This window comes from Brienomyrus brachyistius, unplaced genomic scaffold (genome assembly GCF_023856365.1).
Source record: "Brienomyrus brachyistius isolate T26 unplaced genomic scaffold, BBRACH_0.4 scaffold93, whole genome shotgun sequence".
Lineage (NCBI taxonomy): Eukaryota > Metazoa > Chordata > Actinopteri > Osteoglossiformes > Mormyridae > Brienomyrus > Brienomyrus brachyistius.
Window position 1 is genome coordinate 184,939 of NW_026042368.1, and position 25,959 is coordinate 210,897.

Consider the following 25,959-nt stretch of genomic DNA (forward strand, 5'->3'; position numbering starts at 1 on the left):
ACCCAGGCAGAGACTCGAACCCGGGTCCCAGAGGTGTGAGACAACAGTGCTAACCACTGCAGGAGTGAGGCATTATACACTCGAACTCCTACACTGACCTCTCAAAGCAGTTTCTCCCCCAACCACAGCACCACAAGCGGTTCTTTTAGTCAACTACCAGTATACTCACTGGAAAGCAGCCCGTTCAGAAATCAGCCTTCTACCTCGTCATTTGGAAAAACATCCTCAGATGATTGTCTTAATGTGTAAAAATAACTCAAATTCACCCTTCCAAAGCACTTTTTATCCTAGTACCACAACGATTCATCAACCAGCAAACTATGATAACTACCTTTCAGTAGTGGCTGCACTGTCTGATGTGTCTTCTGATGACGAGGAACTGAATCACGCCGCACTGGCAAGCATCCAGAGCGTAAGGTTAGTACAGTATTGAGATATTTAATGGTGGTGCTGGCTGTCACGTTTCTTCATCCATGGAATGTGCAATGACTCTAATAACAATAAATAACAATCCAATAACAATAAAATGTTTAATCTGAGAGGAGGGGGGTTAAATGAATAACAGATGACAGCTTAGCAACACAGCTTACAGAAGTTTGATAATTTATTCTGCTTATTGTATATATATATCACAATCTCTTTATAATATAATAAATATGATAATTGTGAACTGAAGTTCTGTGCCATTGTCTGTGCGATTATCTGTACCATTAACAACATATAATGCCACATGCTAAACTACCTGTGTTTTGTTTGATCCTGAAGAACAACACAAAGTTCTCTGCCAGCAAGAGATATTTTGCAAGATCTTGCAACCAGCATAAACCATCTGAAGAAATGCAGGTTTAACATTAACTGATCCTCAGTCATGAATGGAGCCATCAGAGGTTTTAACCGCAAAACATATGATCCATGTAACTCAATATCTGTGAGGTTTTCTGATGATCTGGGGGTTCATGAAGAGGCTGTGGACCAAGAAGATAATTTTTAAGACTTTTAACTGAAGCTTTGCCGAGCTCTTCAATGTTTGAGGGAAAAGAAGGCAAAATTGCTGGTTATCTCGTCACTGAGAGGCTGGGCTCTATAATAATTTATTACATCTATATCATTGTTTTACAGTATATGGTGGGACAGGTATTTGTAATAGTTTCCACGCACTGTCAAATTTTTATTTTTTCTAACCTTGAGACAGGTGTGGAAGTAAAACTGGACATTGGTAGCCCGGGAGGGAGGCATATTGGGTCTGTTATGTCTTAGGCAAGAAGAGATTGTTTTGAATACTGTGTGACCTCGCTTCGCGATAGCTGCCTGCAGTAAGTTCCGCAGACCCTGAGGAAAGCTCGGGCCTTGGAGAGGCAGACAGCGGCACAAAAGGGGGGGAGAAACCACTTGCAGGGAGAGATTCAAAGCTGCCTCAACTGGTGCACAGCGAGTTATAGCTTTATAGAATAGTTGCGGCAGGCAATATATAGCAAGCTATGCGGTAGTGCAAATGTATAAGTAATTATGTTAATCATATTAATCATATGTTAACCGTGTATTTGCAGTGATTTAATGACAATACGTCAATGTGTTAATCATTAATCAATGGAACACCCAAACATTAATAGTGATTCAATGTCATGTAATCAATATCTATATTCATATCTCAAGTAGAGTCTAGCAGTTGAGACATATTCTGGTAAACACGTCTAGGTCTGATTTAGAGTCAAGGGAAGAGAAAATGTTATTTACTGATTTTCAAAGTGTTCTCTCATCGGTAACACTTTACCCGAGGAAGCACAAATAATGTAGTATTATGCTGTTACTTATGAATTAATAAACCACAAACTAAGTCTTAGTCAGCAGCTTGATTTTGTCCGTAAATATGGTCGCTGCACATGCTGCATCTAACTGGTAAAATTCTGGCAAAATGGATGGATTTTACCTTGTTGCCAAGGTGAACCAATAGAGCAGGAGAATTGTGTTTGTTATATGTTTCAGCTCAGTTTGTTGGTGTTTTGTGACCAATCAGGATTTAGACACCCTTATTGGGAATTGGGAGTTATGGTTTATTAGCTGGTTGCTCTGTAAGCTCGGGTGACTTGGTACCGAGTGCCAGAGTGTGATGAGAGCGCTTTGCTGAGTTGCTGGAATAAAAGAGATTTCCTTTACTCACCAATCTGAGAGGTCCGACTTTTATTCTAAGTGTTATATTTAAAATTTTTCTACCACACTCTCTAACTCCTGTTTGGACCCCAGAGCATCTGCCACTCATGACCTTCACTGCTTTGGCCACCAGCTTCTCTCTGTATTCCAGCTCATACTTATCCAGACATAGAATAGAATAGAATAGCTACTTCATTGTCATTCAGAACATACACCGGTTAGTGCACATCAGAGCATAATTACGTTGCATTGACTCATCATCGGCCCAGCAGAGTGAATTAAAAAAGAATATAAAGTGGAATTAACATAGAATATGCATAAAAATATATTAACAGCACTATAGCAGCAAAAACCAGTGTACATCGCCGTTTCAGACATATTGCACTAGACTATTAAAAAGAAGCAGCTCTTGAAAGTGACGTGTGGATGGATGGAGAGAGACGGAGTGTGTGTGTGTGTGTGGGGGGGGGGGGGGGCTGCCATGAGGTATTGACAGTTCAGGAGTCTAATAGCTTGAGGAATTAAACTATTACAGAATCTGACTGTCCTGGTCCTGATGCTGCAAAGCCTCTTCCCAGAGGGCAGCAGGGCGAACAGTCCCTGGTGGGGGTGGGCGGAGTCTCTGATGATGTCACAGGCTCTGCTGAGACAGTGTTTGTGCACAATGTCCTGGATGGATGGAAGAGAAGTCCCAATGATCCTCTCTGCAGTCCTCACCACTCTCTGCAGCCATTTCCTGTCTGAAGCTTTCGAGCTGCCAAACCAGATGGAGATACAGCTGGTCAGCACGCTCTCTATGGTGCCTCGGTAGAAGGTGCTGAGGATGGGAGAGGAAAGCTCTCTTCATCCGGCGCAGGAAGTGCAAACACTGCTGAGCCCATTTAACCGGTGATGTTGTGTTTGGTGACCAGTCCAGACTGTCAGTTATCTGCACCCCCAGGAATCTGACGCTGCTGACCACCTCCACAGCACTGTTGTCAGTGACGAGTGCTGAATGACTGGGCTGTTTCCTCCTGAAGTCCATGATCATCTCCTTGGTCTTCTCCACATTCAGGATCAGGCTGTTGTCACTGCACCATCCCACCAGTCTCTTCACCTTCTCTCTATAGGGCAGGTCGTCGCTGTTCCTAATGAGACCCACTAATCTACTTTGGATTAAGCCTGAACACCACCTCTCACCCCCCCATCACAGACGCCCCGCCATAACACTGCCTTAATATATTACCTGCACTGAAGCCCGTTTGGAGTGAGGTGTTTCAGTGCTGCACCGGTCTCCTCCCACAGTCCAAAGGTGTGCAGGGTTGGCTGATTGGCGTCTCTGAATTGGCCCAGTATTTGTGTGAGTGTGGCTGTGTGAGTGTGTGCGCCCTGTGGTGAGTTGGTGCCCCCCAGGGTTGGCTCCCGCTCAGGGTTGGTTCCCGCCCAGGGTTGGTTCCCGCCCAGGGTTGGTTTCTGCTCAGGGTTCATTCCCACCTGCGCCCATTGTTCCTGGATAGGCAATTCTATATTATTCTATTATAAATTTATACTTAGTTACATCAAAGGCATTTCGGTAGCTTGTAAACCCTACAGACTATTTACAAGGTAATAAAACTCTTACATACATGTGTCACGTGGGTATTATGGGCATGCGGGGTTTTGTTTATATCCTGGTGCCTTTGGTATGTCAGCCGGGATCGTGGGACTAATTAATTGCCTTGACAATTGCGGCGCTGGAACAATGTTTGGGATTGGTTGGGAAAGTGAAGGGGGAGGATCGCATTAGAGAAAAGGCACCCTGGAAGAAAGGAAAGGGGGGAACCGGATGAGACACCGGAAAAAGGCGCACCAGGGAGTGGACAGAAGGGGAACCGGAGGAGACACCGGAAAAAGGCGCACCAGAGAGTGGACAGCAGAGACCCGGAGGCGAGACCGGAAAAAGGCGCACCGGAGAGTGGACAGGGGAGACCCGGAGGAGACACCGGAAAAAGGCGCACCAGGGAAAGGACAGAAGAAACACCGGACGAGGCATCGGGAGAAGACGCACCGGAGAGCGGACAGAAGAGACCCGGAGGAGACACCGGAAAAAGGCGCACCAGAGAGTGGACAGAAGAGACCCGGAGGAGACACCGGAAAAAGGCGCACCAGAGAGTGGACAGAAGAGACCCGGAGGAGACACCGGAAAAAGGCGCACCGGAGAGTGGACAGGGGAGCCGATACTGGAGAGCGGAGCACCCCGAGTGGCGATCGCGTCTCGAGACGCTCTGGCGGGGAAGGAGTCGCTGGGACGCCGGAGCGGGGGAGAGTAACTGGGCATTCCCCCCGCAGCGAGTTAAGTGAAAACTCTGTTCGCTTGGACAGAGCCAAATATCGGGTCGGCGTCGGATCTGGGGTCTGGTTTAGGCTGATGTAGTGGCGGGTGTTCGAAACCAGGTTATCAATCCTCCCTGTAGTGGATACCGGGATATGGTGTCGTTTGTAGTGGGTGTGTACGGGTGTTTCGATTTGTGTGTGTGATTATTGCGGTGCCCTGTGGGGGTGATAAGTGTGCGGTAGTGTGCCTTTGCCGCGATACTCTCTGTATCCCTATACGGCGATTGCGGGTCGTGCTGTGGTAGAATCTGTTTGCTCGCCTTGTGTTTGTCACCCTTATAGGCTGGGGCGGACGGAACCGGGCTTGTGGGGATCATCTTTTGCACGGACATCGCCTGGCCCCGCTGATCTGATAGTGGGCCCTGAATGGACCAAATTTTTATGACGTTTTTGTATGCCATCGGCTAGCCTCGGCATTTTAAAGTGTGTTTTTACTCTTTGTAAAATAAATTGGTAAAATACAATCCATCGGGTGTTTGGGTGTCTGTGGAGCAACTCATACCAGCACAACCAGTTGGAACCAAATTGGAGGGTCCTGGTGCCCTATGGTAACATCAGGTGGCGTAGTCGGCAGGATATTACTGGTTCGTGCTGGGTGAGTGGAGCCCATATACCCCACACCTATGATGGAGGCCTCTGGCCAACCGCGTTCAGGAGCTGCTCAGGGCCCTTACTCGGGGAGTAATGTAGTAGCGATGTCGCCTTTTTTTATTGGGTCGCCTTGGGTGCCTAGATTTGGGGGTAGTGAGTCAGCTGTCTCATATGGGGAATGGAAGAATAGAATTAAGGCAATGTTGAGGAATGAGTCCTGGGATCTGCAGCAGCAAAGTGATTTTATAGTGGGGGCTTTAGAAGGTGGTGCCAGGAGAGAGGTAGTAGTGTTGGATTCTGCCACTCTGGAGGTTCATGGGCAGATACTGGTTCCCCTCTCTGAGAGGAAGGCAGTATGGGAGGAGGTCCATGTCCAGGTAGGCCATTTGGGAGGAGAGAAGACCCTTTCAGTCCTCCGCAGACGATTCTTTTGGCTGAACATGGAAACGGACAATAGAGATTGGATTGCTGCGTGTGAGAGGTGTGTCGTCCGCAAGTCCCGGACTGAAGGCAAGCCCCCCCTGGTCCCCATTGTGACCTCTGCTCCCTTGGAGGTGGTGGGTATGGATTTTTTAACATTGGGTCGACCCTGTGATGATTACCAGAACCTGCTGGTTGTGACTGACCTGTTTTCCAGATTTGCGTGGGCGATTCCCACCAAGGACCAGACTGCACGCACTGTTGCACAAGCCCTTTGGCATACTGTCATACAGCCATTCAGTTGCCCACAGCGCTTCCATTCTGATCAGGGGGCCAATTTCGAGTCTAAACTGGTGGCAGAGTTGTGCAGGTATTATGGATGTAGGAAGAGTAGGACTAGTGCCTATCACCCTCAGGGTAATGGGACCTGCGAACGTTTTAACCAGACTCTTTTAAACCTGTTGGGTACGCTAAATGAAGAGCGACAGAGCAGGTGGGTGGAAGCTTTGCCAGAGTTGGTGAAGGCTTATAACACTACTGTCCATGCATCCACAGGTTTCACCCCTCATTATGTCATGTTTGGCACCCAGGCGCGGCTCCCATTGGATTTAGTGTTAGGAACGTGGACCGGGCAGGAGCAGGTGTCTGTAGAGGGGTGGGTACAGCAGCATCACCAGCGGTTGGCCAGGGCCTATCAGAAAGTGATTGAGCATTCTGCCAGGGCCAGTGATCACCAGGTACAGCTTCATTCCAAGAAGGTGCAGGGGGAGCCCCTCTTACCTGGGGAAAGGGTGCTGATACGTACCTTTAGGAGGATGGGGCTGGGTAAACTTGCTAATCGGTGGGAAAGAACCCCTTGTGTGGTGGTAGGGCAGTTACCGTCTGGGATTCCAGTCTACCAGGTGAGGCCGGAAGGCAGGGATGGGCCTTTAAGGACAGTGCATAGGAACCGATTACGTACCTGTAAGTTTACTCCGAAGCCAGTGGTGGAGCCTCAGGTTGAGCCACCACGTTCTCAGGAGGGACCCAGGTGGATGGGGTGGCCCTGTTGGGGTGCCCCGTATTTGCCCAAAGGGCCAGCTCCTGGGCATAGGCAGGAGTACTCCCAAGGACCAGGAAGTAGTGTTGGTGGGGGTGTGGAAACAGTACGCAGGTCACAGCGGGCTAATTTTGGAAAGAAACCAGTGCGGTATACCTGAAGGCATGCTGTGGTGTATGATTGATGCATGGTGTGTTCCTTTGGGGAAGTTTTAATGTACCGCTGGGAGCAGGCTCGAGGACGTGCCTATGGAAAAAGTAGGGAGGAGTGTCACGTGGGTATTATAGGCATGTGGGTTTTGTTTATATCCTTGTGCCTTTGGTACGTCAGCCGGGATCGCGGGACTAATTAATTGCCTTGACAATTGCGGCGCTGGAACAATGGTTGGGATTGGTTGGGAAAGTGAAGGAGGAGGATCGCATTACAGAAAAGGCACCCTGGAAGAAAGGAAAGGGGGGAACCGGAGGAGACACCGGAAAAACCAGAGAGTGGACAGAAGAAACACCGGACGAGGCGTCGGGAGAAGACGCACCGGAGAGCGGACAGGGGAGCCGATACTGGAGAGTGGAGCACCCCGAGTGGCGATCGCGTCTCGAGACGCTCTGGCGGGGAAGGAGTCGCTGGGACGCCGGAGCGGGGGAGAGTAACTGGGCATTCCCCCCCGCAGCGAGTTAAGTGAGAACTCTGTTCGCTTGGACAGAGCCAAATATCGGGTCGGCGTCGGATCTGGGGTCTGGTTTAGGCTGATGTAGTGGCGGGTGTTCGAAACCAGGTTATCAATCCTCCCTGTAGTGGATACCGTGATATGGTGTCGTTTGTAGTGGGTGTGTACGGGTGTTTCGATTTGTGTGTGTGATTATTGCGGTGCCCTGTGGGGGTGATAAGTGTGCGGTAGTGTGCCTTTGTCGCGATACCCTCGGTATCCCTATACGGCGATTGTGGGTCGTGCTGTGGTAGAATCTGTTTGCTCGCCTTGTGTTTGTGTCGCCTTTATAGGCTGGGGCGGACGGAACTGGGCTTGTGGGGATCATCTTTTGCACGGACATCGCCTGGCCCCGCTGATCTGATAGTGGGCCCTGAATGGACTAAATTTTTATGACGTTTTTGTATGCCACCGGCTAGCCTCGGCATTTTAAAGTGTGTTTTTACTCTTTGTAAAATAAATTGGTAAAATACAAACCATCGGGTGTTTGGGTGTCTGTGGAGCGACTCATACCAGCACAACCAGTCTGAACCAACTTGGAGGGTCCTGGTGCCCTATGGTAACATCAGGTGGCGTAGTCGGGGCTTATAAGGTTTATTGGGGGCTTTATGGTTAGGTTAACCATTGGGTTAAAATAGGGCTAATAATTGCCCCTGTTACCTTAAGTGTGGCGTTTGGCCCACGTGACGTAGTTGTGACACATGTAAATGCATGTGCAGATTTGTCTCGAATTGAAAATGTCACAGCAGCCAGGAGACCAAAGCTGGCAGCCCTGTGAACCTCTGACATATATGTAAATAAGCGGGAAACCTTTTCCTGCCACTGAATTAGCTTTCATTAGTGTGTCATTCAGGCCACACACTGGTTTGTGTTAAATTTGCTAGACAAAAAATAAAGATCAGGCTAAATAAAGATGCTGTTCAACCAAATAGTTACTTCAGCATTAGTTTAAATACACGAACTCTTGCCCATAGGTGGAAATTAGCGGGAGAACATTTCAAACTGGATTTAAGGAAGCACTTCTTTACACAGCGTGTAGTCAGAGTAAGGAATAGCCTTCCTGATAATGTAGTGCAAGCAGAATCCTTGGGTTCCTTTAAATCAGAGCTAGATAAGATTTTAACGACTCTGAGCTATTAGTTTAGTTCTCCCCAAGTGAGCTTGATGGGCCGAATGGCCTCCTCTCGTTTGTATAGTTCTTATGTTCTTATGTAAGATGCGACTCAGAAATGCCTGATTGATTCGGTGTCCAAAGCCTGTGAGATACTGGCACCATATCCAAGGGGCCCCATCGTGGGGACCCAGATAAACAGCTTTTGGAAATGGATTCATGCATTTCATCTAACCCGGTACAGAAAATTACCTCCAGACAGGACATCAAGGGCCGTGCTGCATTTAACCGTAAGCTTGTTAAGGTATAGAGGCCTTCATAAATGTCGAGGTTTGCAAGAACAATGAGTAAGTCCTCTTTGAAAGCTGCCAGCTGGGAAAGTATGTTGGATTATTGAACAAGACATACAGTAATAACTGCTTAAACAAGCTGATTTATCAATCTGTTTTATAATAATACACTCGTCCTTTCTGAATAACCCCTTATCCTGTTGAATACAGTGATCCGATGCCATTGCTAATGTATGGCCTGCAGCACTTGATACTCACAGGATGCTAATTCACTGCATGGAGATTTCGGTTCACTTACATTTTCTTCATATTGTGTGCGGTAAGTGCAATAACCAGAGGAAACCTGGTAATCTACTCAAATATGTCTAGGTCTGATTTAGAGTCAAGGCAAGAGAAAATGTTATTTACTGATTTTCAAAATGTTCTCTCATCGGTAACACTTTACCCGAGGAAGCACAAATAATGTAGTATTATGCTGTTACTTATGAATTAATAAACCACAAACTAAGTCTTAGTCAGCAGCTTGATTTTGTCCGTAAATATGGCCGCTGCACACGCTGCATCTAACCGCTGCTGTCGTGGATTTTTAAAGGTCGCCGGCAGGAAACGGCAACATCACGTTCATCTCAAACGGGAAAGTGCTGAACTTCAGCGGCGCGATATCTGTTCCTGCAAAATATATTGATAATTTATGGCTCATAAAATTGTTTTTATTATGAAAGAACGCAAATGACTGCTAATGACAAACTTGAATAAAAAGAAGTTTTCCGTTAAAACGGAGTAATCATGGTATTTTATATCGCGCATAGATCCGCTTTCTTATAATTTAATTCTGATCCTATTTTATTTAGTAATCTGTGTTTTGTCTCCACCTAGTGGCGGCCCTAAAACGTACACATTGTTTCCGGAATGATCGCTTTTCTGTGAATTGACGTGTCCAGTGGATGTAAGAAATATGGCAGCAGCTTGATAGAGAGACATTGTAACTGACTACAGTCACTGTATAGAATGTGCAATAGATAATGAATCAAATGGTGGATTGTCAATGGATGTCTGTGTATATTTTTACACGTTTGTTAATAATAATGCATGCAGATAAATTTTGTGGCTTTTGCCAGCCGGGCATGGGAGGGGTTCAGTATCTATCTGTGTATCAATTTATAAGTCAGACAGATAAGTGGGGGCAGAGGAGTAAGGGTGCATGGGCACGTGCCCCTTCTATCCTACGGGGGAGCAACCAGACCTTTTACAGTGGGGTGGGGGTGGCAAGGGTGCCTGGGCACCTGCCCGTTCTGTCCGACGGGGGAGCAGCCAGACCTTTTACAGTGGGGTGGGGGGGGGTAAGGGATCCTGGGCACCTGCCCTTTCTGTCTGACGGGGGAGCAACCAGACTTATTACTGGGGGGTGGGGGTGGCAAGGGTGTTAATTATTTAACAAAACAAATTTCTTTATTTATTGAAATATATTAATAATAATTTTATTTACTTTAATCCACTGAAGAAGGATAGTAACAGGACATAATTATATTTTCCAGTTTTTGTCTCCAGTTAAATGATTATTATACACATTGATTGAGTGTCATTGTGTTAGGCATGGTCAGCTGCAGTAATACAGTGAATTTAACTTAATCCAGCAGACTGTGGTTTCATTATGTTACTCAGTTATGCTTTGGGTGACGCTGAAGCAGGACATTAATAGGACAGAACAGAAAGCCTTTATTGTCACTGTACAGGGAGGGAATACAGTAAATGGACATAAATATATAATATATAAAATGTACATATACAGGAGAAGGGGATAGCCCCCCCCAATCAGGATTACATTTAATTACATTTTAGTCAGAGAGAAAACGTATAAAAAACAATATTTTTCATGTTTATTCAGCTCACTTAACACAGTCATTTATTTTTTGTAAAACACACAGTACTGTGCAAAAGTCTTAGGCAGTCCAAAGAAATGTTTAAAGCTGTTTATCTGGGTAGCAAGTGTACTTTGGCTTAGAACAAAATACACAATTTAACATTAGAACAAATTAAGAGTAACACAATAAAAACTAGTAATAATTTCTTCTGTTTCCTAAAATGTTACTGATATCTAGTTGGATGGCTAGATGAACACCGCTTCAGTTCCCAAACTTCTCCTCAGGGGCACCTCAGCCGTTCCATGATTTTGTTAAATTTCACCAACAGCTCAATTAAATAATTAAATATATTGGTTTAAAAAGTCAGTGAGAGATTGACTAGCTGTATGAGGTGTGTTAGTGGCCAAGTCAAAAAATACATGGCTGCACTGGACGGTCGCTGCAAATACTGGGATGATTTTAGCAGAGGTTCTGAAATGGCGAAGCTGACACACTTTGACAGGCATCATATCATAGTTTTACACCAACAGCAGGATAATCTAAACATCATTTTCTTTGCCTGCCTCAGACTTTTGCACAGTTCTGTACATTTCAGAGTGAAAAGGATTATAAAGGTTAAAAAGCAGAGATTTGACCTTTTTGCAGGAGAACCAGCAACACGTCACAGTGACACTGAGGAGTTTATAAAAACCCGAAACCCTGGATAGAGGGACTCAGTGAATGAGGAGGTGAATCTGTGCAGGGGGGTCAGTCCATCAGAGGAGACTCTGTAGAAGGACAGAGCACCAGCCCCCCAGTCCAGATACACTCCTACTCTGCGGGAGCCTGAGGGCTTTATGGGTATGAGAGTCTGTTTATTATTGTGCCGGACAGAGTAACTGTCAGTATTACAGCACAGACTCCATGACTTGTCATTGAATCCAAGCAGATAATCACTCACTCCCTTCCTCCTGATCCCTTTATAAGTGACTCCTATCAGGGCTCCATATCCATCCCACTCAGCCTCCCAGTAACAGCGGCCAGTCAGACTCTCTCTGCACAGAACTTGTTCCCAGCTGTCAAATCTCTCTGGATGATCAGGATATGGCTGCCACTCTGCCCCCCATGTCACCTTCCTGTTCCCTCCTGACAGAGACAGGTGTCTGTTTGCTGTGTTGGGGTCCAGCGTCAGCTGGCAGGAGTCTGTAGGCAGGAGGAAGAATTATTAATCCCATCAGGCTGCCTGTACTTTATGTTTCTGTACGATATAAAAACAGCACAGCTTCCCCTAACGAAGCGGGAACTGAAGTTTATGAAACATAAAGTGGGCGCGCGACGGCGGTGGGAAGAGCCGCCAAAATGGGGCGCGAGCTAAACTAACAGCTTAATTAATTTAATAAAAAAATGACAAAGCAGCGACATTCATCAGACATATTCATCACAAGCATATTTACCACAAAACGGCACCAGAGATCAATACTAAAGTCAGTGTCTTTCCTTCTAACCGCTAATTCCGGCGCGTGCGGCTCGAAAATGGCCATCAATAACAGAATATTTAAGTAATATTATTACACGTTTAAAGTGATATTTAATAAACATTTGGACCTGGATTCTGATATAAACGATTATTCCGGCACAGATCGTGCGCGCATAATAAGAAACAGGAAGGTTTTCATTAATTCAGAAAAATATTGCTCTGAAAAACGGGATTATTATCTCACTAATTCGGAAAAACAGAATTGATTTTTCCCCAGATGAATGCAATACGCTTCCATAGAGAACCGCTTACTGCGCGCGTGACTGTAGATCCTGCGCCGCTGCCGCGAGGCGTGAGCCCCGCTTCTCGCGCACGCACGCGGCCGCTCTAATCTGTTAACATGGGCGCCGAAATGAAATTTGATATTTTCCGCCGCACATCCAGTGTGTCCCGGGCGCTAATTTCTTTTAGCACCGTGGATCAGGAAAACTTTTTAATATTCATGAGTGAAGCCCTACACGATTGGCTGGCTGATTAATATTTATGAGAGGGGCACTACCTCATTGGCCAGTTAACATCGACTTGTGCTGCCTGTTTCTTCTACCTAAAGCAGGGGTGTCCAAATCCAGTCCTGGGGGGCCGGTGCCCTGTGTAGCAAAGTTCTTTCCCTGTTCCACCATAAATAATTCAGCTCAAGAGCTGTGTGGTTATTAGCACAAGGAGATGAATCAGGTGTGTTAAATGAGGGGAAACCCAAAAATGTGCAGGACTCTGGCCCTCCAGGACTGGATTTGGGCTCCACTGGTTTAAGGGATTCAGTGGCCAATCAGTAATATTCTCTCATGAATATTAATGAATGATCCAGAACCACCCTGTAAAAATGCAAATTCACATTTTGCACTTGAGGAGAGAGTCCGGTCTCACTGCCTACAGGTGCCTCCTTAGGACAATACTAACGAATCTCACACAGAAAACACACACTTACGGCATCCGCAAAAAGAACAAATGCAAAGGATTCTTTTTTTTGTGAAATTAAAGATGTATAACTAATTCAGAATATATTTAACCATCCTACACTCCCACACAAACACGAAAATAATACAAGCAGCTATAAAGCATTTGTAAAAAGTATTTTTAAAAACGATTAAATGAATTGATAGTGTTCTTGGTGATGATTTTGATTTTTTGTTTCGCATTTGGGTGTTGTCTAAAATGACATGAAACTCACGTAAACACAAACATGGAAATCCATCTACACACAGTGCAAAAAGCCACACTCATCACAACAATTGTGTGAATACAACCATAACATAGTATTAATGGTATTATTAATAAAAACATGCAAACACACTTACATTTCTGTAAGCCTGGTCTGGTCCTGCACTCTCCACCGTGATCCACACTATAGGAGAAGCAGAATGACATAGTACTGCAGTATCCATTTATTTATTGGTGCCTCTTCTTCACATATATGCATAAGCATCTGTAGCGTGTCAGACACACACTCTGTACTCACTGCAGCTTCTCCAGTTTACAGCTGGGATCCTCCAGTACAGCAGAGAGCAGCTTCACTCCTGAGTCTCCTGGGTGATTGTAGCTCAGATCCAGCTCTCTCAGGTGTGAGGGGTTTAACTTCAGAGCTGAAGCCAGGGAAGAACAGCCTTCTTCTGTGACTTTACAGCCTGACAGCCTGCAGAGAGAGACAGAAAGTCCCCAATAAATAATATCACCTCACCATTATAATTATTAAATAAATGTGATGCTCTAATAAATAATTCAAGAATTACAGTTTAGTGTCTAAGACAAGGCAGGACCCCTCCTCTCTTTCCCATAGCTAATTGCTCACTGTCTCCTCTTTATAGTGTGGAATACACTGTAATACTTACCTCAGTATCTCCAGTTTGTGGTGTGGAATACCCCACAATACTGGCCCCAGTATCCCCAGTTTACAGTGTGGAATACCCAGTCAGACTGACCTCAGTATCTCCAGTTTACAGTGTGGAATACCCAGTCAGACTGACCTCAGTAACTCCAGTTTACAGTGTGGAAAACCCAGTCAGACTGACCTCAGTATTTCCAGTTTACAGTGTAAGTCCCCCAGTCCAGCAGAGAGCAGCTTCACTCCTGAGTCCTGTAGGTCATTGTCACTCAGGTCCAGCCCTCTCAGGGGTGAGGAGTTTGATCTGAGAGCTGAAGCCAGTGCCTCACAGCATTTCTCTGTGAGTTCACACCGGCCCACCCTTTAAAAAAAATTAAACACTTTTAAATCCACTTTTTACACTGCAGCACTGTATTCAAATGAGGAGAATAAGGGCCATGACATAATGGATTTTCAGAAAACAATTAAATTATTAAAAATAATTTTAACAATCATTCCGATTCTGTTTGGTGTCCATTATTTTTTTGTCCATAACACGTTAAAGTCAACATGTTTTCTGTAACAGTGCTGTTAACTTTGCTAACCAACACAAATGTTTCGCATGGATTACAGTATATGGTTGAATGGATGTTTCCTGCTTCACTGCTTAATTATTTCTAGCATGGATCGAGGGCTGATAAGACTGTGGGATATAAGGAAGAAGGAGAAGAAAACAGAAGCGGTTTGTGTTTGTTTATTATGTAACTGCTGAAAGGCATTGTGGGTTTTCTTGGTGTCCAGTTACTTTTGTGCAAAATGCATATTCTGTACTCACTGCAGCTTCTCCAGTTTACAGCTGGGATCCTCCAGTACAGCAGAGAGCAGCTTCACTCCTGAGTCTCCTGGGTGATTGTAGCTCAGGTCCAGCTCTCTCAGGTGTGAGAGGTTTAACTTCAGAGCTGAAGCCAGGGAAGAACAGCCTTCTTCTGTGACTCTACAGCCTGACAGCCTGCAGAGAGAGAGAGACAGAAACTCCCCAATAAATAATATCACCTCACCATTATAATTATTAAATATATGTGATGCTCTAATAAATAATTCAAGAATTACAGTTTAGTGTCTAAGACAAGGCAGGACCCCTCCTCTCTTTCCCTTAGCTAATTGCTCACTGTCTCCTCTTTATAGTGTGGAATACACAGTAATACTGACCTCAGTATCTCCAGTTTACGATGTGGAATACCCAGTAATACTGACATCAGTATCTCTAGTTTACAGTGTGGAATACCCAGAAATACTGACCTCAGTATCTCCATCGTGCAGTGTGGAATACGCAGTAATACTGACCTCAGTATCTCTAGTTTACAGTGTGGAATACCCAGTAATACTGACCTCAATATCTCCAGTTTACAGTGTAAATCCCCCAGTGCAGCAGAGAGCAGCTTCACTCCTGAATCCTTCAGGTTATTCTCACTCAGGTCCAGCTCTCTCAGGGGGGAAGAGTTTGATCTTAGAGCTGAAGACAGCACTTCACAGTGTTTATCTATGAGATCACAGCTGTTCAGCCTGAAACAGAAAACACTGTAAGACACAGACATATACACTTCCTACACATTAGTAAAATACAAAGCATTACAATAAGCATTTGTTTTCAGTATAATTAGCAGCAGAGCTTACACTTCAAAATAAATTATAGTCTGCGGAGTGTTCTGTGCGTCCTGACAATCTGCTGCAGTCATATGATCACTAATTGTGAGTCAGTGCATCTTTGCTCAAAACTAGAGGTAAAAACATTAAGTAGAAGCTATAGCCAAAAATCACAGAATATACAGGAATATATAGGAACATCAACAGCAAGATGGACGTGAACCCTCCCATAACAGTCAGACCAGTGCTTGCAGTGCAGTCCTTAGCCATCTTTCTGCCAGGTGTCCCTACACTCGACACGTATTACTGAAAGGAGGAGATGTGAACATTCCCAGCAGCTAATGCAGCAGCAACTGGCACTTGGATTCCTGATCCCATGAGTAAAATCCTTTTTCTCCCTGTATTGTTATACCTGGGAACATGTCAAATCACCAATTATGTCTGGGTGATATGACGATATTATCGGTAATGAGCGTAATCAGACAAGTATCCCGGTGGCGATATCTGACAGTGACTAACCGGCGATTATCGTCTTTGCTGGGGAAACGCGCTTAGGCTACATACAAATCAAGATTCAGAAGGATTCATTCATGCTTTCAGTTCAGCTTTCTAGCCTAAGATTGTGTGGCAGTTAAAAAGAAACATTGCACAGAATTTCACAAGCATTGTCCCTTGCAGTAACCATGCGTTCGCCATTCTTGTAAGTTCAGTATTGTCACATCACCAACTTCTATCTCTGAGTCAGCAGCCAGAATGTCAGCCATTCAAGTGCAGCTTTCTGGTGGGAATTTTGAGCTTCCCAACTCTCTCTCTCTTTCTCTGTCTCTCATCTATCTATCTGAATCAATCAGTCAATCATTATTGAAATAATACTATCAAAAAATACTATCATAAAGGACTTTAACCACTCATGTTCTCTTTAGGGGCCCCTCCCTCATAGGGACTTCTAGCCTCAGTGTCTTCTGGGGGGAGAGACCCCCCCGCCCCACAATTACTGATAATAATAAATGTGTAAAATAATAAAACTGATTATCATAGATTATTATATGCGGTGGGGAAAAGATGCGTTTTCAGCCTAGTTTTGAAAGTACTGAGACATTCAGTAGCTCTCAGGTTTTCTGGGAGAGAGTTCCAGAGTTTGGGCCCATAATGACTAAAAGCTGCCCCCTCCCTCCCCAGCCGGGTTTTAGGAATAATCAGTAAATTACTACCGGATGATCTGACTGATCTGCCTGGGACATACCTTACAGTCATGTTACGGAGGCAGGACAGAGCTAAACAACGTAAATATTTACAAATTAGCAAATGAACTTTAAAATCAATCCTAGAAGCCAGAGGAAGCCAGTGCAGGGATGTGAGAGCAGGTGTGATGTGATCCCTGTGACCGGTGCGTGTTAACACTCCGCCGGCGGCATTCTGGACCCGTTGTAGATGTGATCCCTGTGACTGGTGCGTGTTAACACTCCGCCAGCGGCATTCTGGACCCGTTGTAGATGTGATCCCTGTGACCGGTGCGTGTTAACACTCCGCCAGCGGCATTCTGGGCCCGTTGTAGATGTGATCCCTGTGACTGGAGCGTGTTAACACTCCGCCGACGGCATTCTGGACCCGTTGTAGATGTGATCCCTGTGACTGGAGCGTGTTAACACTCCGCCGACGGCATTCTGGACCCGTTGTAGATGTGATCCCTGTGACTGGAGCGTGTTAACACTCCGCCAGCGGCATTCTGTGCCCGTTGTAGATGTGATCCCTGTGACCGGTGCGTGTTAACACTCCGCCAGCGGCATTCTGGGCCCGTTGTAGATGTGATCCCTGTGACTGGTGCGTGTTAACACTCCGCCGGCGGCATACTGGGCCCGTCGTAGATGTGATCCCTGTGACTGGAGCGTGTTAACACTCCGCCAGCGGCATTCTGTGCCCGTTGTAGATGTGATCCCTGTGACCGGTGCGTGTTAACACTCCGCCAGCGGCATACTGGGCCCGTCGTAGATGTGATCCCTGTGACTGGAGCGTGTTAACACTCCGCCAGCGGCATTCTGGGCCCGTTGTAGATGTGATCCCTGTGACTGGAGCGTGTTAACACTCCGCCAGCGGCATTCTGTGCCCGTTGTAGATGTGATCCCTGTGCCTGGTGCGTGTTAACACTCCGCTAACGGCATTCTGGGCCCGTTGTAGATGTGATCCCTGTGACTGGGGCGTGTTAACACTCCGCCGGCGGCATTCTGGGGCCGTTGTAGATGTGATCCCTGTGCCTGGTGCGTGTTAACACTCCGCCAGCTGCACTCTGGGGCCCGTTGTAGATGTGATCCCTGTGACTGGTGCGTGTTAACACTCCGCTAACGGCATTCTGGGCCCGTTGTAGATGTGATCCCTGTGCCTGGTGCGTGTTAACACTCCGCCAGCGGCATTCTGGGGCCCGTTGTAGATGTGATCCCTGTGCCTGGTGCGTGTTAACACTCCGCTAACGGCATTCTGGGCCCGTTGTAGATGTGATCCCTGTGACTGGTGCGTGTTAACACTCCGCCAGCGGCATTCTGTGCCCGTTGTAGATGTGATCCCTGTGACTGATGCGTGTTAACACTCCGCCGGCGGCATTCTGGGGCCGTTGTAGATGTGATCCCTGTGACTGGTGCGTGTTAACACTCCGCCGGCGGCATTCTGGGCCCGTTGTAGATGTGATCCCTGTGACTGGTGCGTGTTAACACTCCGCCAGCGGCATTCTGGGGCCGTTGTAGATGTGATCCCTGTGACTGGTGCGTGTTAACACTCCGCCGGCGGCATTCTGGGCCCGTTGTAGATGTGATCCCTGTGACTGGTGCGTGTTAACACTCCGCCAGCGGCATTCTGGGCCCGATGTAGATGTGATCCCTGTGACCGGTGCGTGTTAACACTCCGCCAGCGGCATTCTGGGCCCGATGTAGATGTGATCCCTGTGACCGGTGCGTGTTAACACTCCGCCGGCGGCATTCTGGGGCCGTTGTAGATGTGATCCCTGTGACTGGTGCGTGTTAACACTCCGCCGGCGGCATTCTGGGGCCCGTTGTAGATGTGATCCCTGTGCCTGGTGCGTGTTAACACTCCGCCGGCGGCATTCTGGGGCCGTTGTAGATGTGATCCCTGTGACTGGTGCGTGTTAACACTCCGCTAACGGCATTCTGGGCCCGTTGTAGATGTGATCCCTGTGACTGGTGCGTGTTAACACTCCGCCAGCGGCATTCTGTGCCCGTTGTAGATGTGATCCCTGTGACTGGTGCGTGTTAACACTCCGCCGGCGGCATTCTGGGGCAGTTGTAGATGTGATCCCTGTGCCTGGTGCGTGTTAACACTCCGCCAGCTGCACTCTGGGGCCCGTTGTAGATGTGATCCCTGTGCCTGGTGCGTGTTAACACTCCACTAACGGCATTCTGGGCCCGTTGTAGATGTGATCCCTGTGACTGGTGCGTGTTAACACTCCACCAGCGGCATTCTGGGGTCCGTTGTAGATGTGATCCCTGTGCCTGGTGCGTGTTAACACTCCGCCAGCGGCATTCTGTGCCCGTTGTAGATGTGATCCCTGTGACTGATGCGTGTTAACACTCCGCCGGCGGCATTCTGGGGCCGTTGTAGATGTGATCCCTGTGACTGGTGCGTGTTAACACTCCGGTAGCGGCATTCTGGGCCCGTTGTAGATGTGATCCCTGTGCCTGGTGCGTGTTAACACTCCGCTAACGGCATTCTGGGCCCGTTGTAGATGTGATCTCTGTGACTGGTGCGTGTTAACACTCCGCCAGCTGCACTCTGGGGCCCGTTGTAGATGTGATCCCTGTGACTGGTGCGTGTTAACACTCCACCAGCGGCATTCTGGGGTCCGTTGTAGATGTGATCCCTGTGCCTGGTGCGTGTTAACACTCCGCCAGCGGCATTCTGTGCCCGTTGTAGATGTGATCCCTGTGACTGATGCGTGTTAACACTCCGCCGGCGGCATTCTGGGGCCGTTGTAGATGTGATCCCTGTGACTGGTGCGTGTTAACACTCCGCCAGCGGCATTCTGGGCTCGTTGTAGATGTGATCCCTGTGACTGGTGCGTGTTAACACTCCGCCAGCGGCATTCTGTGCCCGTTGTAGATGTGATCCCTGTGACTGATGCGTGTTAACACTCCGCCGGCGGCATTCTGGGGCCGTTGTAGATGTGATCCCTGTGACTGGTGCGTGTTAACACTCCGCCGGCGGCATTCTGGGCCCGTTGTAGATGTGATCCCTGTGACCGGTGCGTGTTAACACTCCGGTAACGGCATTCTGGGCCCGTTGTAGATGTGATCCCTGTGACTGGTGCGTGTTAACACTCCGCTAACGGCATTCTGGGCCCGTTGTAGATGTGATCTCTGTGACTGGTGCGTGTTAACACTCCGCCAGCGGCATTCTGGACCCGTTGTAGATGTGATCCCTGTGACTGGTGCGTGTTAACACTCCGCCAGCGGCATTCTGGGCCCGTTGTAGATGTGATCCCTGTGACTGGTGCGTGTTAACACTCCGCCAGCGGCATTCTGGGCCCGTTGTAGATGTGATCTCTGTGACTGGTGCGTGTTAACACTCCGCCAGCGGCATTCTGGGCCCGTTGTAGATGTGATCCCTGTGACTGGTGCGTGTTAACACTCCGCCAGCGGCATTCTGGGGCCGTTGTAGATGTGATCCCTGTGACTGGTGCGTGTTAACACTCCGCCAGCGGCATTCTGGGCCCGTTGTAGATGTGATCCCTGTGACTGGTGCGTGTTAACACTCCGCCAGCGGCATTCTGGGCCCGTTGTAGATGTGATCCCTGTGACTGGTGCGTGTTAACACTCCGCCAGCGGCATTCTGGGCCCGTTGTAGATGTGATCCCTGTGACTGGTGAGTGTTAACACTCCGCCAGCGGCATTCTGGGTTCGTTGTAGATGTGATCCCTGTGACCGGTGCGTGTTAACACTCCGCCAGCGGCATTCTGGGCCCGTTGTAGATGTGAAATAGATTTCTTAGGCTGACCAGAGAAGTGGGCATTACAGTAATCTATTCTACTAAAAAGCAGGTATTATTTTTCCCCAGCCAGCATATGATAGCAGTCCCCATAACTTATGTGGAGGGACGAACGAGACAAGCACTTATGAATGTTAATTTCTGTATGAAGTAAGAAAATTGCAGACAGTCACAGCTATGAATCCCAGCCTGAGTTCTTAAAATATAAAGAACAATTAATAGTTTTTAAAGGAACTCGGCCTGACTATTAATTAGTTTTAAAAGCTTGTGCGTTGTCCATTCCTACCCCTGAGCTCGGCAAAATATATTATAGGTCACCCCCCCCCTTCAAGTTTCATAGTCAGGGAACCATTAACACCATTGTTATTGTGTATAGACTGCCTGGTCCCTCAACACGGCTGCACATTCTGTTCACATCTTAAAAAAAAAAAAGAACGATAAAATTAATGTAGAGCTATAATTATTGGTCATGCATGATTCTGCAATTCATAGTCAATAGTTACATAGACAAATTTCATAGAGGTGTGCAGCCTTGTGAAGAAGATGTGTGTGTCAGTAACGCACTCTGGCCCCATCCCTGCTAGACGTGGTGATGAAATATACAGCAGATTATCGTCGCTGCATCGCTGGCTGTCGGAATGGTGCCCGATAATTGCTGTGGGTTATACAGACAATTGGCAAATATTTGGGGGTAGGTCTGGGCTTTTGAAGAGGGACGGTATTCACCCCTCGTGGACTGGTGCCGATCTCCTGTCCAAAAGCATAGCTCATAGTCTCCAGGCAAATTGCTGACTAGCCAGAGCCAAGTCCAGGCGGCAGGCAAACCCGCATAACCGACCACCTGCTAGGTGCTTAGAGTCGTCACCTAGGGTTCATGTTACTGGGACTGTGTCTGTTCCCCACACTTTTAATCGTGGAGGTCTATTCCACCGTAGTCATAATAACTTAATAATAATTAAACCAAATCCATTATTAGATAATAGGTGTAATGCAAGGCTAAAACTTGGACTTTTGAATGTAAGATCACTGGTCCTAAGGCGCTACTAATACATGAAATGATTACTGATTTTAGTCTTGGTCCTTATGCCTTACAGAGACCTGACTTAGACCGAATGAATTCATGGCACTAAATGAATCTACTCCAGCTGATTACAGCATAACCTTCGACCAGATAGCAAAGGTGCTAGTGCTGCTGCAATATTTCAGTCTGACCGCCTGGTCCCTAAACTCCAATCACTACTGTTATTGTGTATAGACCGCCTGCTCCCTGGAGTTTGCAGATTTTTCAACAATCCTGGTGGTCACTACTGACAAAGCCGTGAAATTAATATTCACATGGAGAATGACAGTGATCCTAGAATGTTTTCCGCTATCCTAGACTCTGTAGGTGTTTGTCAGAATGTAGTCGGGCTACTCATGCCTGTAACCACACCCTGGATTTGATTCTTAGCCATGGTGTCCTGGTGGATCACATATCTATTATACCTCAGAATCCTCGGCTTTCAGATCATTACTTGTTAACGTTTGATATACAGTACAGCCTCCCTTCGGCTCCAGGTCCAAAGTACAGTATCACACGTTCCATTGCCTCATTAACTACAACAGCGTTTCTCAACCAACTTCCACAGTCCCTCAGCCTTACATCTGAAGCCCCGTGTGAAAATGAACTTGAACGGGTAACTGTGCACATGGAGAAATCGCTTCGCAGCACCTAGATCTTGTAGCTCCACTTAAGAAGATAAAGCATAGAGATAAGAAACCTGCCCCCTGGTGCTCTGATCATACGCGTAACTTAAACAGGCTTCACGCAAGCTAGAGCGCAAATGGGGCTCAACTGAACTAGAAGTTTTCAGATCTACCTGGAAGGAGCCTCTCTAAGTACAGACTGCGAGATCTGTGTACCTCTCCAGACTCATGGAAGAGAACAAAAATAATCCTAAATTCCTATTTGAATCTCTGTCTAGGTTAACACAGAATTCTTCAACATTAAACTCACAAGTCTCACAAGCTTTTATGAGTGATGACTTTATTACATTTGTAATGGTAAAATAAAGATTATACAGACCATCCAGTGCACGTCTGTAGCTACATACAGCTGCCAGCCTCCTGCTAGTCCTATGCGTACTGATAATGACACCTTTGAATCTTTCCTTCTTATAAAACAATCAGAACTTTTGAGCTTAGTTTCCTCCTGCAAATCCTCTACTAGCCTCGTAGACCGAATTCCTAAAAAATTCCTGAAGGAGATTCGACCACTGATTAGCACCACCCTGTTAAATGTGTTAGACTCGTCTCTTAGGCTTGGATATGATCCAAAACCTTTTAAACTGTTATTTAACTGTTTAAGCTGTTATTAGACCTGTTCTAAAGAAACCAAATCTTGAACCTAGTGATTTAGGAAATTATAGGCCAATCTCCGTTCATTTCAAAGATCCTGGAAAAGCTGTTCCTCGCCAGCTGTCTGTCCTACGGAAAAATAATGCTGATGAATTATATCAGTCTGGCTTTGGACCAAACCGCAGCACAGAAACAGCTTCAGGCAAAGTAGTGAATGATTTGCTTATGGCTTCTGACAGTGGCTGTATATCTGTGTTGGTATTACTAGACTTAAGTGCAGCATTCGATACTGTGGACCATAATATCCTCTTGGACTGGCTAGAATCTGTGGTTGGCATTAAGGAGACAGCCCTCTCTTGGTTTGGCTCCTATTTAACTGATCATTATCAGTTTGTCCACGTGAGCAATGAATCTTCCAAGATCACTAAAGTCAAATATGGTGTAGTATCACACACACACATACGACAGGGCTGAGATTCCAGGCTGCCTGAGACAAGGCCTAGTCTGGTATGAGAGGTACTCGCTGGCCTGGGCACAAAAGGGGGGTCAGTGACCCCACATATGCACACACACACACATACGACAGGGCTGAGATTCCAGGCTGCCTGAGACGAGGCCTAGTCTGGTATGAGAGGTACTCGCTGGCCTAGGCACAAACGGGGGGTCAGTGACCCCACACACACACAGTAAGATAGTGCTATTTAAATGTTAATATGTAATGTAATGTCTGTACAAATGATCCAAAGTAGCAACCTCTGTTGATGTATATGGATGGGATTTATTAATATGCATAATATCAGAAATTGTTAATTAATACAGATTGTATGAGGTGTGACCCCCCCCAGGCTGGTATGGCATGTTTGGTGTTAATCTGATGGAAAATCACTCCTGATTCCAAATCTGGTCAGTGGTTACCATGAAACTGTATGTATCAAAAGTTACACGAGTTTAATGAAAATCATCGGTAAAGTGGTACCAGTCTAGTCATAAATACCAAAAGGACTGCCACAGACCCCCCTCCGAAAGCCGCCAACTAGATGATCAGCCATTGCTTCAGGTGTCGAATTCCTGATCACCCATATTCATGAACTTTAGACCATAAAACATGGCACCTCAGAACAGAGCAGGGGAAGAAGAGAGAGGAGCAGAGGAGAACATCAGACCAGCAGAGGGAGGAGAAGAGAAGCCCCGGGAGAAGAGCAGCCCGTGAGAAGCCCTCCTGAAGCCTGCCGGTGAAGGCCTGCTACCCAACAGAGAACTGCAACCAAGACAGAGCCTTTCACCTTAAAGCTTCACAAGGAGAGAGAATCCAAGGGGCTCCACTCCAACAACCGCTCCAGACGCCGCGCCTCCTTGGGTGCTACCATTCCCTCAGCTCATCACCTCTGCAACCTACTGCCAAGACCCCCTCCACTCTGCAAACAAGTAAACCAGCTTCCTTTCATTTTAACAACCTAAGCAGTTCTGTTAACCTGCTTTATGACTTTATGGTCGTGTTTCCACAAACTGTGCTTGCTTTGCAGAACAGTATTTCCCTTTTAAGGTAACCCATTTTAAATCTGGTGTAGGATCACACATGCACATATCACAGAGCTTAAATTCCAGGTGGCCTGAGACAAGGCCTACCCTGGTACGAGAGGTACTCGCTGGCCTAGGCATCAAAGGGGGGTTAGTGACCCCACACACACAGACACACTTAAACACACATAGATAACAAGGGGGACCAGCACTCCAACTTTGATTGCTCAAAGTTTTAACGACCTATAGACAGCAGAGTGGACCTCAAGGACAGGGGTCCCTCGACTTGGCACACAACCCCCTCCCCAGACATCCTGCCTTACATACCACTCACCCAACACCCTAAAGAAAGTTTCTTTTAAGTTTGGCTGTTGTATATCTGTATATTTATTTATCCATGACTACTAGTCTCAATATACAGATAGGTTATGTTTGTAATGTGTCCTGACTTTCAAAGATTCTTTTTCTTTGACTGACAAACCCTCCCCCCCTTTTGTTTTCCACGTTCCTCAGCAGCCCTTATCTGATCTTTGTATTCTACCATGCCTATCTAAGGGTAAGATGTGCTGCTGACATGAGAATATGTCATATAATGTCTGTATAAAGGGTAACCTCTGATTGAGGTGCAACCTAGACCACTTAGACCAGGGACTGGTGTGAGTAATATAACATAATGACATAATATAAGTAATCATTAATTAATTATTACAGATGGTATTCGGTGTGAACCGCTAGGCTGGTATGGCATGTTTGGTATCAAACCGATGGAAAATCACTCCAGTTTTACACCACTGCAGCCTCCGTTCATTGAGTGCTCACAATAGTCCCTGCCTCTGTGCGATTTGGCTACTAAGCTCTAAAACCTCAAACTCGCCTGAAATATCACGAGACTCTCTCTCATCGGCCGTGAGGCGAGCTTCGCTACCGATCGTTTACATTACCTGGTGATGCAGCTCGCTGGACGAACCTTCTAAACCAGGTTACTAAGCGATACTGGTAACTAGTGAATCCCAAGTAAGTCTCACATTAACAGACTCACGGGGATTCGCAATTGAGTTTGGAGGAACCAACCATTCGGCATAACAATTAGTTCATAAACATCATTAAATAATGATTAATTCAAATGTAATTAATTTCAAAACATATTGGTGGAGATATAAAAATTTAACTGAGCTAAATATTCCTACAATGGTGTCCCTCAGGGATCAGTGCTGGGCCCGCTACTGTACACTGTATATATTGGTCACATTATCAGAAATCATGGTGTTGGGGTTCATTGTTTTGCTGATGATACACAGTTATATATATCTGTTAAGCCGGATGATGCATCACAGCTCTCGGTTAGAAGACTGTCGACTAGATATCCAGTGCTGGATGGCAAATAATTTCTTTATGTTAAACACAGAAAAACAGAAGTACTGTTAACTGGTCCGAAGGCGGCTCGAAATAAGTTTGACAACCTCAACCTTGGTGGCCTTCCTACCCAACCTGACACAGTGGTCAGAGATCTTGGTGTTCTGGTTGATTCAGATTTATGTTTCGATGCTCATATAAAAAGCATCACTAAAGCTGTGTTCTATCCTGTACGGAACCTCGCCAAGCTTCGGAAGATGCTCTCCTTTCATGAAGCGGAAACACTAA

At 46.5% G+C, this 25,959-nt stretch overlaps 1 protein-coding gene across 14 annotated transcripts in view; it reads right to left on the reverse strand.

Annotated features, from left to right (window-relative positions):
- Positions 1-10,350: 10,350 nt before the first annotated feature.
- Positions 10,351-25,959, reverse strand: part of LOC125727321 (NACHT, LRR and PYD domains-containing protein 3-like) — a 39,838-nt gene continuing 24,229 nt past the window's right edge. For 10 of the 14 annotated variants that reach the window (XM_049004003.1, XM_049004009.1, XM_049004010.1 and 7 more), the window contains 6 exons: positions 15,220-15,393; positions 14,666-14,839; positions 14,039-14,212; positions 13,489-13,662; positions 13,328-13,374; positions 10,351-11,698 (listed from right to left, as the gene is read on the reverse strand). In XM_049004003.1, the coding sequence (XP_048859960.1) occupies positions 11,178-11,698; positions 13,328-13,374; positions 13,489-13,662; positions 14,039-14,212; positions 14,666-14,839; positions 15,220-15,393 (1,264 nt within the window). In that variant the 3' untranslated portion in view covers positions 10,351-11,177. The remainder of the gene's footprint in view (positions 11,699-13,327; positions 13,375-13,488; positions 13,663-14,038; positions 14,213-14,665; positions 14,840-15,219; positions 15,394-25,959) is intronic. The other 4 variants (XM_049004007.1, XM_049004015.1, XM_049004013.1 and 1 more) reach the window with 4 other exon arrangements.